Below are 14,419 nucleotides of genomic sequence, written 5' to 3' on the forward strand. Positions count from 1 at the left end.
AAAAAAATGGAAAAATGTCCTCCGGTGAGGATAAAAAACAAACAAACAAAAAAGAATGTGCATGGCCACGTTCCAATAAAACTTTATTTTACAAAAATAAGTGGCGGGCCGGATTGGACTGCGGGCTGTAATCTGCTGACCCCAACTCTAGAGTTTACTCTTGTGACTTTTGATTGACATGCCAGTGTCGGGAGTAATGAATCTCGGCCTCTTTGATTTTAAGATCCTGTACCATAGATTCCAATGGCTTCTTTGGGTGATCAAAAGTCACAAAAATGTTGTGGACCTCTGTGGCCCGAGGAAATAAGAATTAATGACACACAAGCTATTTTCTAGACTAACAAAACTGGGCTGGAATGGGAGGGGTAAGCCGTTCTTATCAGCATTCGGGGTCCATCTCCCTCTCTGACATACTTTAGGTTGATTTGGGAGGCTGGAGAATGTTTATATTCTTCGAATCTCAATATATACCAGAAACTTGCAAGTTCTATAATTCACTTTAAATAACTTCATTGTTCCCGTCTGGGTTGAATGACCCCATCTGGAAAGTGGGTCCCACAGATAAGACCCTCTCTTTGGAATACATGGCAATACTTCTTTCTTAGTCTCAAGCTTTACTTTAAAATGGGTAGGGGGGGCTGAGACCAGATGTCTGACTTAAGAACAGGGCTCGGAGGACGGGCACCTTGTGTCCCTAGGACAGAGTCTGGTGTTTAGGAAGGACCCTGTGAGTGTTGGTCAGAAGAATCCACTTTGGCTAAGACAGAAGGGTCAGCACTTCCGAGAGCTGGACACCCAGCAGCCAAAGGCCGCGAGGCCCCTGTGAGCTTCCTCAGCTGTTGGGCGAGGGTGTCCTGACGCAGCCACACTGCTCTGGCCTCGTGCTGGGCACAGTCCTGCTGGCCCAGGGCTGTCAAATTCACTTCGAGTTTGGCCTCAGCTGGGGCTTCATGCTTTCAGAAAAATTTCCCCACCGCCTCTCGCGTGAGGTCCTTGGCCGAGATGCCTCTTGCATTCTGCACGCACAGCCTTCTTGATGGGCACAGAGAAACGGGAGAAAGCCTGGGAAAAAACCAACAACCCGATCCAGCCTAAACCTTGGGAAATCTACCAGGGTCTGCATCTCCTTAAAAACTATACACAGACATTTCTGGTCGAAGTGAAACCATGCTTCTCACAGAGGCCTGGAGACAGCAAATGAAGCCTTAGTCATACACAGTTAGTTTCAAACTTATGTTCCTGCTCGCAGGGAGAAATCAATGTACAGTATATTAAAAACAATCACTGCGGCCCTCAAATGAGCCAATAGCTTAGCTTTGAATGCATTCAAGCTAATGGGGGCTTTAATGGCTTCTGACAGATCATTCTATTGATCAAGAGACTTGTATGAAATATGCTGCCTACTAAACTCTGTTTTGATTTTGAGAAAAGAAAACTAAACGTCCGTGGTAAACAGGGCTTGATTGTTCCCCGAGAGCCCACTCAGCCTGACCCTGGTCGGGAGCCGCAGAGGGAGGACAATGAGAATCCTATGTACCTGGCTTGCTGCTCTCCCAACTCTAATCAAGGCCCAATCAACTGGAAATCTGTCTGAAGACCTGTAGGCAGGGCAGGAGGGTGGCCAGGGGCCCAGCCTGCTGTGCTGGGTGAGCTACAAGCAAGTCGCTTCAGCTGCTCTGGGGAAATGACTCAGCCCTTTGGGGCTCCGGCGTCGGTTAGCTGTGCTTGCTCCAAAGCGAAAGACTGAATTCCCTGTTGGAAGGATGAACGGGGTCTTCAGTTGGGGACAGCAGTTTTGCAAGGAAACAAATGAACGCTCCCTCCCTCCGAGTGTCCCCAGGCCCCAGGTTTATTTTACCAAATGCTGAACACGCCTCTCCTCGGCTCTGGTGTGTTTTGCAGGGTGCGCGGGATCTGCAGAGCTCCAGAGAGGCCCGAGCATTATCCTCTAAGAGGATTCTTGTGCAAGGGGTTCGCGTTCCCCCAGCTCTGGCTGCTCCCAGTGGCCTCAAAAGCGAGCCGTGTGCCGCTCCCGTCACACTGGCCTTGCCAGGGACAGACACGTACGCCAACCCTTCCCTCACCCACCCAAATTAAACCGGGTTCACAAAATAAATCCTTCTTCCCTGGATTTGCCTAAGATGTTAGCAAGCACAGAAGTCCTTCCCGATGCGGTCTCCACCGGGGAGCGGCGGGGGCCGCACAGCTCGGGGGCTTTCCTGGGGGCTTTCCTCCAGCTTGCAGACCCTCTCCTTGTCTCGGGAGCCGGGAAGGGCACCACTGAGAAGGTCTTTATTTAATCTTCAACCCCTCGCAAGACAGCAGAGGGGCCTGCTGGTGACAGTCCCTTACCAAGCAGGTCAGCGCGGCTCTGAGCACCCAGGGTCCAGAACCCTGCACTGTTCAACTTCCTGCAAAACGCCCTTGACCCTTCTGGCCTCTCTGTGGGGCACAGTGCTGTCCTCAGCAGGAAGTTACTGCACTTACCAGATTAAAAACAACGGGCAGAGCCGCATGCTCCAAGCACTTATTTGTATTGGTGCCATGTTTAGTCAGTGGCTTTTGTAAAATTGATGAATTTTGTCTAAAGGCAAGAGCAGACAGGACAACGGATCTGTATCTACTGTTATCCATTTAGCTTGACACACGTGTGCGGAGGAGCGACTCTGCCTCCGTGCTGGGGCCCGAGGAGCGCGGAGCCTCGGACGCGCCGTCGGGAGGACGGCCGGCCTCCTGCTGGAAGCTAATTAATGCCCCTCCCTGGAAACAGGCTGACCCCGACTTAGACACTCGCAGTCAATAAACAACTGTTGTACACGGATCATCCATTAGGAGGTGATGGCCAGAATTTTTTTTAAGCAAATCTAAAATTGCAGTGGGTGACCTAATCCCGCCATAGTAATGGGGGCACGAAAGAATCACTTCTCATAGCATCTCATTTATAAAAAGGGCCACGCCATCTGCCTAGGAAAAATGGAAGCCGTGAGGAGCACATGGGGCGATGCGGGGCGGTGACGCTTTATTCTGGCAGTTCCTACGAGACGCACCGTGAATCACTTAGTAGGCAGATCGCGGTGACAGCCGGCCGGGAGCCAGGTGGCAGCGCCCCTCGCTGCGCACTGCGGGCCGGAGCACAGAGCGCCCCGCACCACCGCTGGCAGTGGGCACGGGTAAGATCATCAGAGCCAGGACTGGGGCATTTTCTGCGCATCTTGACCTACGTCATGTTCCTGCAACCTCAGGTGACAGGTACATTACTATCACCCCCATTTTGGAAATAAGAAAACAAAGGTATGAAAGGGGGTGGCCTTGAAATCCCACAGAACCGGGACTTGGGGGTCAGAAGTCTGGAATCTGGTCAAGGATAGCAGACATGGCAGAGCGGGGTGCAGAGGGGACCAGTCTTCAGGGTGGGAGGGGTCTGGGAATGAGCTGCAAGGACACGGTGCCGCCCACAGGGAGCGGGGCTGTCTGTGAGAAGGGGCCGCCGGCTGAAGGACGGGGGGACACGGGGTTCCCCGGATAGTAAGAGAGAAGGAGAAGCAGAGCCGCTGGGCGCTTTCCTGGATTTCTCAGCCAGCCTGGGAGTCGGCGGGTCTCTCAGGTGAGGGGAGCCAGGTGTATCCCTCTGCCTGACAGCCGCTGACACCTGCCTCCCAGAGACAGCAGCGGCCACAGGTGGCTGGGACGTCCTGCAGGAGAGCATCCCGGCCAGCTCCCTGCCTCTCCCCTCCCCCACGCAGCCCCGAAGCTGCCTGCCTTCCCTGCAGCTGCGATCATTACAGCACCCCTGGGCCTCCCCCACTTTATGGCTGTCAAATTGATTTCACCACCGCGATACCCATGGCTCCCAATGAAACGTAATTAAAGACACCATTTAATCACCAAGTAACAAAGGCAAACTGGATAAACGGCATTACCACTTCAGTGCATTCCAATTGCACGCTCCTCTCCTTCCCAATCTGCTTGGAGAATTGCCTTTTCGAATGAAAGTCCTGTCTCCCAGCCCTTGCCTCTGACAGCTCTCCAGACAAACAGTGTCGGCACGGCGGGGTCCCACGTACGCAGCTTCCCAGTGGGAAAATCGGCCTAACTAGAGCAGGGGAACAGTTGCATTCGAAAATACCGTCCCTCAACACACACACAAAACCTTCTCCTGAACGTGGGGTGTCCATGATTGAGGGCCTATGGAACCCCATCTCTAGCTCCCTCGATTCACTTGGTGATGGGTTTAGAAGCTTCGTAGAAGCCATGCCATGACCCTGTGCTTTCTGTCTAGCAAAGTCCCCTGGACAGGAGGCTGCAGGGAAAACTGGGGTGGGTGTGGCATCAGGGTTGTGGGGTCTGCATCAAGGGGGCATCTCTCCTGCACTTGGGGGGCTGGTAGGACACCGACCCATCTCGATCTCACTCCAGGGTGAGAGACAGCCCCCGTGAGAAAACTGTGCCTTCAGACAGAGCCACATGCGGTCAGAGACCCTTGATTGAGCTCGTCACCAGAGTGACCTCCTAAACGCATGAGAATGGCATCCCTCCCTTCGGGGACCCCTGCGTGGGCCCGGCACCCAGAGCGAATCCCGGGGTCGCTGGGCAGCCCTCCACCTGCGTCTTGCCCTGTGGCTCCCATGCCTCAGCCCCAGCAGCCCACCCGAGTACTTTCCTGCCTCAGGCCCTACCCCCGTTCCCATCCCTGGGCAGCTCTCCGTCACCTCCTTCCTGGACCTCCTAGCCCAGGCCACCCTTCGTCAGCGCCTCACCCAGCGGGCTCCCTCCCCGGGTACCTACAACCTCGTTCTGATTTGCCGGTCTATTGTCTGTCTCCCCCTCCTGGGTACGTTCCTATTCTGGTCACTACATATCCCTGGGACCTGGCCTTGGGGCTGGCAGAGGGGCCCCTGGAAGGCAGGGACCTGTCCCTGGGTGCCCAGGGCTCACCAGGCCGCTGAGCTCTGGGAGGGAGGGCTGTCTTCAGAGCACTTTCTCCAGGGAGCGGGGTCCAGGGCAGGCCTGGCAGGAGCAGGTGGGGACTGGTGACTCAGGAACAAGGCTCCCCGCCCCCGCCCACACGGGGTCCCAGGACAGTCCTTCACAAGGGAGCGGGGTCCAGGGCAGGCCTGGCAGGAGCAGGTGGGGACTGGTGACTCAGGAGGTCCCAGGAACAAGGCTCCCCGCCCCCGCCCACACCGGGTCCCAGGACAGTCCTTCACAAGGGAGCGGGGGAGAAAGGGCCTTCCCTTGCCCCAAGGGAGCGAGGTTGCTTGCCAGTGGCCCCAGCAGCCCCCCTTAAACTGCCCCTCCGTCTGCACACCCGAACCTCCAGGGGGAGCACGTGGAACCCTCAAACACGCTGAGCTCTTGCGCACTGAACGCTGCCATGTCCTCTGAGCAAGTGTGACCTCACCTTCAGCGTCACTGCGGGTGGTAGTTTCTCCACCCCTGGCCCCACCTCCAGGGCTCCGAGCACCCCCCCATCTCCCTCCCCCCACCCCAGGCCGAGGAAGCAGGCCCCCTTCGAGGAGGACATCGCAGAACCCCTCCTGGTCTCTCCTCTCATCCCACTAACATATTTATTGTTGATGCACGTTTTCTGATGTACATGATGTACTAGTACAAACAGTCCGCAAAGATGGTGTGATAGGAATACACAGATATGGGGGTGAGCACTGAACATCATTTATTGCTACTACAGGGGTGCAAGCAAGCAGGTTTGGGGAGCGAGTCAGCTTTATGACAAATGACACCAGGAGCCCAGGGGCCATGGAGGGCTCGTGCGCCACCTACAAGCAAGAAGACACCCAGCTCCCTGCCACCCCGGGCTGCAAGATCTCCTGAGTCCGACAGAGACAGCACACATTTTTATTTTATAAGAAATCTCCCAGTTCTTCAAATATCGACCCTTTTGAAATATAACAAAGAACCAACACAGTGAGGCCTAAATAAAACACCAGGCGAGATGGCCCCGGGTGCCCGGCTGCGACTTCTCTGTGCCCCGCCCAGATGACGCAGCCACAAGCCCTGCGAGGCGGGGCTTCGTCTCCTTGAAGGAGGACATCGGGGCTCCAGGAGGCAGGGGTTCACCCAGGGTCGGAGACACCCGCCCCCAGATCGGGAATCCCTGGCTGCTTTGCCTGGCGTGTCCGGCTGAGCTCCCTGCGGATGAACGACACCTGGAACCAGGGCGGGCCTGCTGGCAGCGGCCGGGCTGGCCCTCAGCGCCTCTCGTGGCGTAAACGCTCTTCACCTTCCAAGTACTGCGAACAGTCCGGGAGGAGGCCACAGCTGGGAGAGGGGTCACCAAAGGGCAGGAGACGCGTCCGGGCAATAGGACAAAACCGTCACAAGGACTGAGGAGGAAGGAGGTGTCTCCAGAGGGTCAGCTTACTGATAGGTAAACAACTCCAATATCTCTTGGATACTTAACTACACATCAGAAATTGTTCAACGAAATTATTTAGCGCTCCCGCCGGAGCTGAATGACGTCACTGAACCTCACCTTGTGAGTCGGCACCTTCAGCACCTCCGATACACAGAGGAGGAACTGAGCACGGTGGCGTGCCAAAGGTCACACAGCTAGTGGGAGGTGTGATCAAGGCCCAGGTCTCGACCTCGGCTCCATGCCATCTCTCTACTGTGCCAAAGTCATTGGGTAGGGTCCAGGGCTCCTCAAACCTGAATCCCGCCCGTCGTTACGTGCAAATCAGGGATTATAGGGGAAATGCTGTGCTGGCTAAATCCACGGAGCAAATTCATTAGGCCAGGACCACTTCCCAAGGGGAGGAAGTCAACCTCACTGTAACGGTGAGCACTGCCCCGCCCTGCGTGGAGCTCAAGCCCGCCGCTGGGCTTTCGCGGAGGTCTTTCCTGGACAGGGGCAGAGGCTACCCTGCAGCGAGCGGCCCTGGCTCAGGCTCTGCCTGCGGCGTCCGCCAGGACCGTGCCAGAGGTGAAGGTCTGCGTCTGCACGTCCAGAGCATCAGAAACCTCCCGTGGCTGCTCTGCACCTGGGACGTGGCTCCTGCCCCTGGGGCTGAGGTTTCAACTACCACTGATGTCAAGTTTCAATGTACGGAGCCACAGCGGCCTGAACAGGGCGGCCAGGAACTGGGTGGGCACCTCTGCGTTCTGTTGTCCCCAGGGGGCTCCGGCGTCATCTGCCTCTAGTGTTTGTAAAGGTGTAAGAAGGGAGCAGTCCAGGTTTTGTCACAGGCTGGGTTCACCCTTGTCTCCTCCCTTGGCCTTGAGAGCTGAGGGGCTCGCATTAAAAACCCACATGGGGAAAAATCAGGGTAAGGTTCTGTTTAATATCAAAGAAGGTATCACACTGCGCCATCTCTAAACACCGTCATGTTCCCGGGCCCCTTCCCTCGCTGTTTCTGACTGGGACCCGGGTTCTACAATCTACAGGCTTAGGCCACCCACACCGCCCCGGCACGAGCCCACGACAGGGACGGAGGAGAGGAGCCGGACGCCTGCTCCCCCTCCACCTGCGGCCGAGCTCCCGCTAGGGCTTGACCTCCAGCAGCAGGGCTCTGAGCTCCGAAACGACGTCTGTGAGGTCGAACGGCAGAGGCATCGCAGGGTCGTCCTTCTCCCAGTACGGCCGGCACTCGGGCTTCTGGTCCTCCGGCAACGTCCGAGCGAGTCGGGACTGGCATCTGGAAGAGGAAGAACAGGCCGTTCAGCCACGGGAGGCAGCTCCGAGGAGACCCGGGCCCAGGACCACTGGAAGCGACACGGGAGGATGAGCGCAGGGCAGAAAGCAGACGCTTATGAGGAGGGAGAACTGTTCTCTACGGTGCTGGAACTCGTTTTTTTTTCAATTCCCAGATTTGTGAATTTCTCTAGTGGCTCCGGAGAAGCCAGTCGTCAGGGAAATTCAGTTACTCTGCCTTTCAAAATGGTGAATTATTTTTTCATTATCTCAACTGTTATTTCAAGTGTGTGATTAAGCCATTATCAGATTTAAATGTTTGTGGGATTTCAATGTATTACTAGATTACTGGGAGAGATTAAATTGAATTGACTGCATTAAAACGCCCAAGGATAGATTAAACAATATTACAGACCGGGATTGACTTGGAGGTCCCGCACACTCCCGCGTCCCGCGTGCGGCCGCGGAAGGAGGCCCGCCGAGGAGAGCGGGTTTATGAGGGTATATGCAAATAGAGGTTAATAATCATTTCCGCTGATGAATAGGTGGGGGGAACTTCCACAAAATTAAATTAAGAGGCTAGCAAGTGTTACTCCCTAAGGAAAACACTTAAATCGCGGTTTTTATTAAATGGATTATTCATCAATAGTAGAGAAATTAATTATCATATGCGACGCGCGCGGAGCCTCAGAGGAGAAGGTGGGTCGGCCTCGCTGCACCCCGGCAGGTGCCGGACCAGCTTACTTGAAACTATCTGGTGCCTTTCGCTTCATTTTCCTGAAAGAAAACAGAAGATGGGAGAGAAGGAGACGCAAATTGCAGTCAAGAATAAGCAATTTCTGTACTCTCTCAGAGCCTGTGGGGTGACTGTGTGCACTGAAAAGGGGTACAGATGTCCTCGACTGACGATGGGCTGACATCCCGTTAAACCCATCACACCTGGAAAATATTGTAAGTCAAAAATGCACTTAGTCCGCCTCACCTATCGAACACCCTAGCTCATGAGGCCTGGCCTACCCTAGCTCAGAACACGCACACGAGCCTCCAGTTGGACAAGACCACCTAACACTACGCCTATTTTCTAATGAAGGCTTGAATAGCTCATGGATTGGGTTTCATACACATCATTTTCGCACTATTGTAAAGTAAAAAAAAAAAACAAAAAACAGAGGTCAAACCAGGTAAGTTGGGGACCGTCTGTAGACTACGAACATGTAGAAGGGTCCCCTGGGTTCTTCCCCACCCCCACCCCACGTTCTCAGAATTGTTCTTGAAATCAATTAAGACGTGGTCACGCCCACTATTTGCCTTCTGAGCAGGACTTGCTACGCAGAGATCAAAGCATGGAATGCCCTGGCCCTGGTTCCGAGCGCGACGGTGGATCAGGTTCCTAACTCGAAGACATCTTCTCCTCTGGGGAATTATTAATGGTGAGGGGATCCCCACAGGAAAACATACTTCAACTTAACACCTATTTTCTCATGTGCTTAATTGCTACGCCAGCATCCTCGGCACTCAATCCGTCGTACATCACACGTAACATTCCAATATATCTTCGGCTCTCTGCATCGGGCCCTGATAATAGCGTCTGTTAACATGTGCTAAGTACTATTATGTAGCACATCACTTCATAAATAATAAGATTAGCTGACCTCAGGGCCCCAAGAAGAGTAATGTGTTTAAATGTTCTCATTATTTATTTAAAACAAGAATGAAAGCAACAGAAGCTGCTTTTGACAATCCTCTTAGCATAAATATTGAAGTGTTTGCACCGATAAGCCCCGCACGGCACGGGAGAACAGAGGGTGCGCTCGGCAGACTCCTTAGTGATAGGTGTTGGAGACGGTGCCGCTCCCCACCACGGCTCTCGGGGTGCCTCTCCGAGGTCCCAGAGAGTCTCTGAATCACATGAAAGCGATGGGGGAAATTAATATTCAGGGAAGCAGAGACTAATTACAAAGGGACTCTGCCAAGCGGTTTAAACTGTGCTTTCTTCTCCGCCTGGGAGTCCGAGAGGGATGCCCTGTGCGTGCGGGGAGTCAGTCCGGAGCCAGCGTCTCCATCTTGCACGTGGAAATGATCTGTGCACGCGTTATCCTGGCTGGCAGATTAAAGGGCTGTGATAAGTGTTGACCCACCTAGAATATCAGAAGGTTTGCGGAAAGTCAGTAGGGCTGCTTTCTCACTGTCAAGCGGGTCAAAGGTATCACCACCTGCTGCGGGGTTTGCTGAGGCCGTGGGCGCAAGCTTCCCCAGCCACCAGCTTTCCCTCAGGGGAAGGTGCTCCATGGTCTTCTGTCCTCACTCTTCTCGGGAAGGACCAGCTGGTGCGGGCGCTGCCCAGGGCGCACCAGGCCCTGAGAGGCTGGGGGCGGAGCAGATTCATGGCCTCCCTCTGGGCTAGAGATAGAACCCCTGCCTTCTTTTTTTTCCCCTTTATTGATTTTAGAGAGGAAGTGATAGATAGAAACATCGATGAAAGAGGACATCGATTGGCCGCCTCCTGCACGCCCCCTCTGGGGATCAGGCCCACAACCCGGGCATGTGCCCTGACCGGGAATCGCATCAGGGACCTCTTGGTGCCTGGGTTGATGCTCAACCACTGAGCCACACCGGCCGGACCTTTGGGGCCTTAATGTTGATCTTCAAGGTCACTCTGAAGCTCTTCCTTCAATGCCCTGTGCTCCCTGCCAACTTAAAAATGGCAGCCAGGGGGCCTGGCACAGGGCTTGCTGTTCGAAGTGATGTACGCACCTACAAAAAAGGACAGTCCCCCAACTCAAACGATACTATCTCATTCGACATCACGCCAGACCGTGGGATCGAAAGGACCGAGAATCACGTGAAGGCGCACCCCCTTCAGGCTTGACCTTCTCCTGCTCAAACCACTCCTTCTGCCTCTCTCCCGGCTGGGTGTCCCGAGCCAGGAGCCAGGGGATGGACGCACAGTGCCAGGAGGATGCGCTCCGGACGCCTGGGGCACTGCTTCCTGGGCGCGTGGCACCGGGGCGAGTTTCTGACCCGCTGAGCCTCTGATTCTTGTCTGTCAAGTGGGACCGATGATGGTGATACTGACGATGATAACAGAGCCTCACAGACGGAGTTGTTGTGAAGGTCAAATAAGTTAACACGTGGGGAGGGCTTAGAGCCTGCCCTGGCGCATGGTAAGGACTCCACAACCGTGGAATACCGTCATTGCCACTATCGGTTCTACTGCAAGGACCAACGATGAAGAGAGATGCCAACCAGACCCCTGCCTGGTGCTGCTGTGACGGCCCCTCCCTCTGGATTGGTTCACTTCAGGGGAGCTTTGGGGCTGGAGCAGCAGCACTTCCGGCCTGAATCACACCGGGCCTCTGGTTGGTTGGACTCCGTCACACGTGACGTTCCAGGACGTGGGGGCGGATGTTTTCAAGCTGCGACAGCTTTCCAGGGGCGAGTCAAATGCTCGGGTTCGGGAAGATTAGCAGTGGTTCCTGAAGACCCAGGATTAATAAGAGGCGCTGCCAACGGACTTCCCGAGTGGCAGCTGTTTAGATTGATTTGGCATCGAACAGAAATACAGTTGGATTGTTTCTTAGCACATGGACTCAGTAGGCCCTGGCAAACCAAAGGGGCCCCGAGTTCTCTTATGAAATGTTTTGGAAATACCGACTGGTAGCTATTTGTCGTCTCATGTCTATTCCCACCTTTCCCACAAAGAGGATTCTTGTTTTTCTGGGAATCCAGCCTTCCCCATGCTTAGTGGTTTGAGTGGGATGGACCCCTCTCTCCCAGCCACAGGGAGCAGTGTAGGGGAAGGCACACGACCTCATCTGGGGCAAGAGTGAAGAGTGAACATCAGCGGACTGGTGTGGAGCCCAGGGGGAAGACTTGCTCTTCTCCTGGTCTGTGGACTATGAGCATGTGCCACCTGGAGCTGCCAGTCATTCTGCAACACGGCTGGGTCCTGGGAGAGACTGAATAGCTGGATCGAGCCTCACCTGAAGCCAGGTATGCTGAGACTTTTTCAGGCTCATGAGCTGTTACTGTCTGAGTTAGGTCTCTCTGTCGCTTGCAACCCCGGGTCCTGGCTGATGTGCTAGCCATGTTTCCCGCCCTCAGTGACTCCCCGTCCTGTCTGCCAAGTGGATGGTGACGGTCCCCTCGCCAAACTGAAATGCTGATGGAGTGCAGTGTGTGCAGAGGCTGCCTGGGTAGAAAAGCATGAAACACTGGCTTTGGCTTCTGATTCGTATAATGTTCCTATTTGGGGCAAATTTCTACCCAGAAAACAAGAGCATGCTGGCGCCACCCACACTGGCCTCTGCATCAAGAAAAGCCAGTTTGAATGCCCAGAGTTGGATGATCTTCCAGAGACACTGCCTTCCCAGTGTTGCCAAGGAAAGCAGAGCATTCTGAACCCAGCTGAACAGTGAGGGAGTTCCAGCTTCCCCTTCAGTCATGTCCTCCTGCGTCCTGTCCTAAAGACAGACCTTATCAGTAATGCTCTGGCTGAGCGCACACGCTGGAATCTACTCAGGAAGCCCTGTTCCTTCCATGAAGCCTTGCAAGGGAGCAGGAAAATAATACACACTTCCTCTCTCTCCCTCCCAAACTCACATTATCTCAGTTCAAAGAACACTAGAAGCCACCCCACAGTCTTGCTACTTAGGAATGTTCTCCCTGAATGACCTAGTGACAAAATGGGAAGCAACTGACAGGTGTCCCACTGGGGGCCGGCGAGCAGACGGTCCAGAGGGCCCCTCCCCCACACAGGTGTCACTCTTGGGGGCCGCCGCCCCCTGATTTCCCCCAGGGCTACATGTACATTTGGATGACCAGGACTGCAGCTACATTAGTGGACACTGGTCGCCATGCTAAAATTAACCACTTTAGCTAAAGTGTGTGTTAATTATGGGTATGCAAGCAGTCAATAAAAGGTTAATGCAAAAGTCAAAGGAGAAATTTCTTCCCTCATTGCATCATTTCACAGACTAAATGACTAACACCAGACTCTGTGATTTTAATCAATAGGTTTTACTGTAATGTGCTGGCCATTGATTTCAAGAAAACATATACATGCGGTCTCCCTCCCGTCCCTAAATTTTGCCACAAATAAAGAGGGACAGGTAACATTTCCATTACTCTCGAGGAAGCAGTGAAGCACGATTCCAGGAGAAACGGCTCCTGCTACAAGATTCATGGGGATAAGCAAGCTCTCAGAACAAGTACAAGGAGACCCGATCTTGATGGAGAAATATTGCCAAGCACAGGCCACCGAGGAGACGAGAAAGATGAGCTCCTGAGAGAGAATTCTTTAATGGGAAAGAAGAGACAACTTGATTAAAATAACAATTACATTTTGTACACTTTTAACCGCCTCCAAGAATCTTAATTCACAGCGCTGTTCCACTCGGCTCTTACCATAACCAGAGAGAGGAGGGAGGTGGGGACTGATCCCCGTGTAAAGGGAGGGCTGCCCCACTCAAGGCCCGTCCTCGGTACACGGGACGGAGGGGCTGGGCCCGGCCCCGGGCCCCTGGCTGGCTGCCCGTTCCCCTCGGTGGAATTCTATTTCATGATTTCCACTTGGGCTGGAATGGGCCCTGTCCCCAACTACTTAGCTCTTCTGGCCAGATTTCGATATTCAGGAGATTCCAAACCATGTCAGAGGAAGAAAAAAAAAAGAAAAACATTTTTTTTCTTCGTATTTCTAGAAAGACTATGATTATGGCAAATGACCGGCAAAATGTTTTCTTACGTAATCATCTATAGTCTATAGAAATAAAAGATACACATTCACGCCCCAGCCAGTTTTGATTAGTGGTTAGAGCGTCGGCCCGCGGACCAAAGAGTCTTGGGTTCGATTCCAATCGAGGGCATGTATTTGGGTTGCAGGTTCGATCCCCAGCCCAGGTCAGGATCGCGTGGGAGGCAACCAATCAATGCTTCTCTCTCTCTCTCTCTCTCTCTCTCTCTCTCTCTCGTCCCACCCTCACTCTCTCTATAAAAATCAATGGAAAAATACCCTTGGGTAAGGGTTAAAAAAAAAAGATGCATGTTCATCTTTTAAGACCACAGCTCCCTGCAATTATGCCCCTAAGGTGACCTTGAGGACAGCCTCTGCCCCGCGGGGTCCTGACTGCTCCATGATGTCAGTGCTTCTGTGCTTCGTGGCTTCCGTGAAGGTCAAGTCATGTGTCTAAGAGCCCTTCAGATATGCAAAGGACCCCACCGTGTGTAACTGTGCCCCAGGACTCCTCGTCCTGGTGACACGGTCCTGTTTGAAAACTCGGCTGATCACGCTGTGTTGGCCAGAGGTGCTTGTTGCGCTCGGAAACACAGATGAAGAAGCCGCACTTCCAAAGACAAGAGCACTTTAACCTCAGAAAATACCAGCCACTGAAACACAGCTCTGCTCCTCAAGTCAGGGGGCTTGGGGGATTTAAGTGACAATGAGGTGACGGTCTCTGTCCCATGTTACGCAGGAGCCTGTTGGGGTGTTCTCCCCTCAAACAGTCCAGGCCAGTGTCAAGGCGTGAGAGGCCTCCCTGGCATCGAAAACACTGGCTGGCGTCATGACCAGCACGGACACAGGTAAATGACAGGTAAAGGGACAACCGGCTCCTCAGGGGGCGTATGTTTGGAGGGAGCAGGAAACCAACATGGGATGGGGCGTTCTCTGTCCTTCTGTCTCTCTGGGCCCGTCAGAGTTGCAGTGTCTGGTCGCACACCGTGATCCCAGTGGTAGGTGGGTATTTCACATCACATGGTATCAAAGTCCCT

At 53.9% G+C, this 14,419-nt stretch overlaps 1 protein-coding gene across 1 annotated transcript in view; it reads right to left on the minus strand.

Moving 5' to 3' along the window:
* Positions 1–5,651: 5,651 nt before the first annotated feature.
* The window catches only part of FTO (FTO alpha-ketoglutarate dependent dioxygenase), a 335,534-nt gene continuing 326,766 nt past the window's right edge, over positions 5,652–14,419 (minus strand). Inside the window, exon 9 of the mRNA XM_036274139.1 lies at positions 5,652–7,655. Within this exon, the coding sequence (XP_036130032.1) occupies positions 7,502–7,655 (154 nt within the window). The 3' untranslated portion in view covers positions 5,652–7,501. The remainder of the gene's footprint in view (positions 7,656–14,419) is intronic.

Source organism: Molossus molossus, unplaced genomic scaffold, assembly GCF_014108415.1.
Source record: "Molossus molossus isolate mMolMol1 unplaced genomic scaffold, mMolMol1.p scaffold_m16_p_21, whole genome shotgun sequence".
In the NCBI taxonomy this organism is placed as follows: Eukaryota; Metazoa; Chordata; class Mammalia; order Chiroptera; family Molossidae; genus Molossus; species Molossus molossus.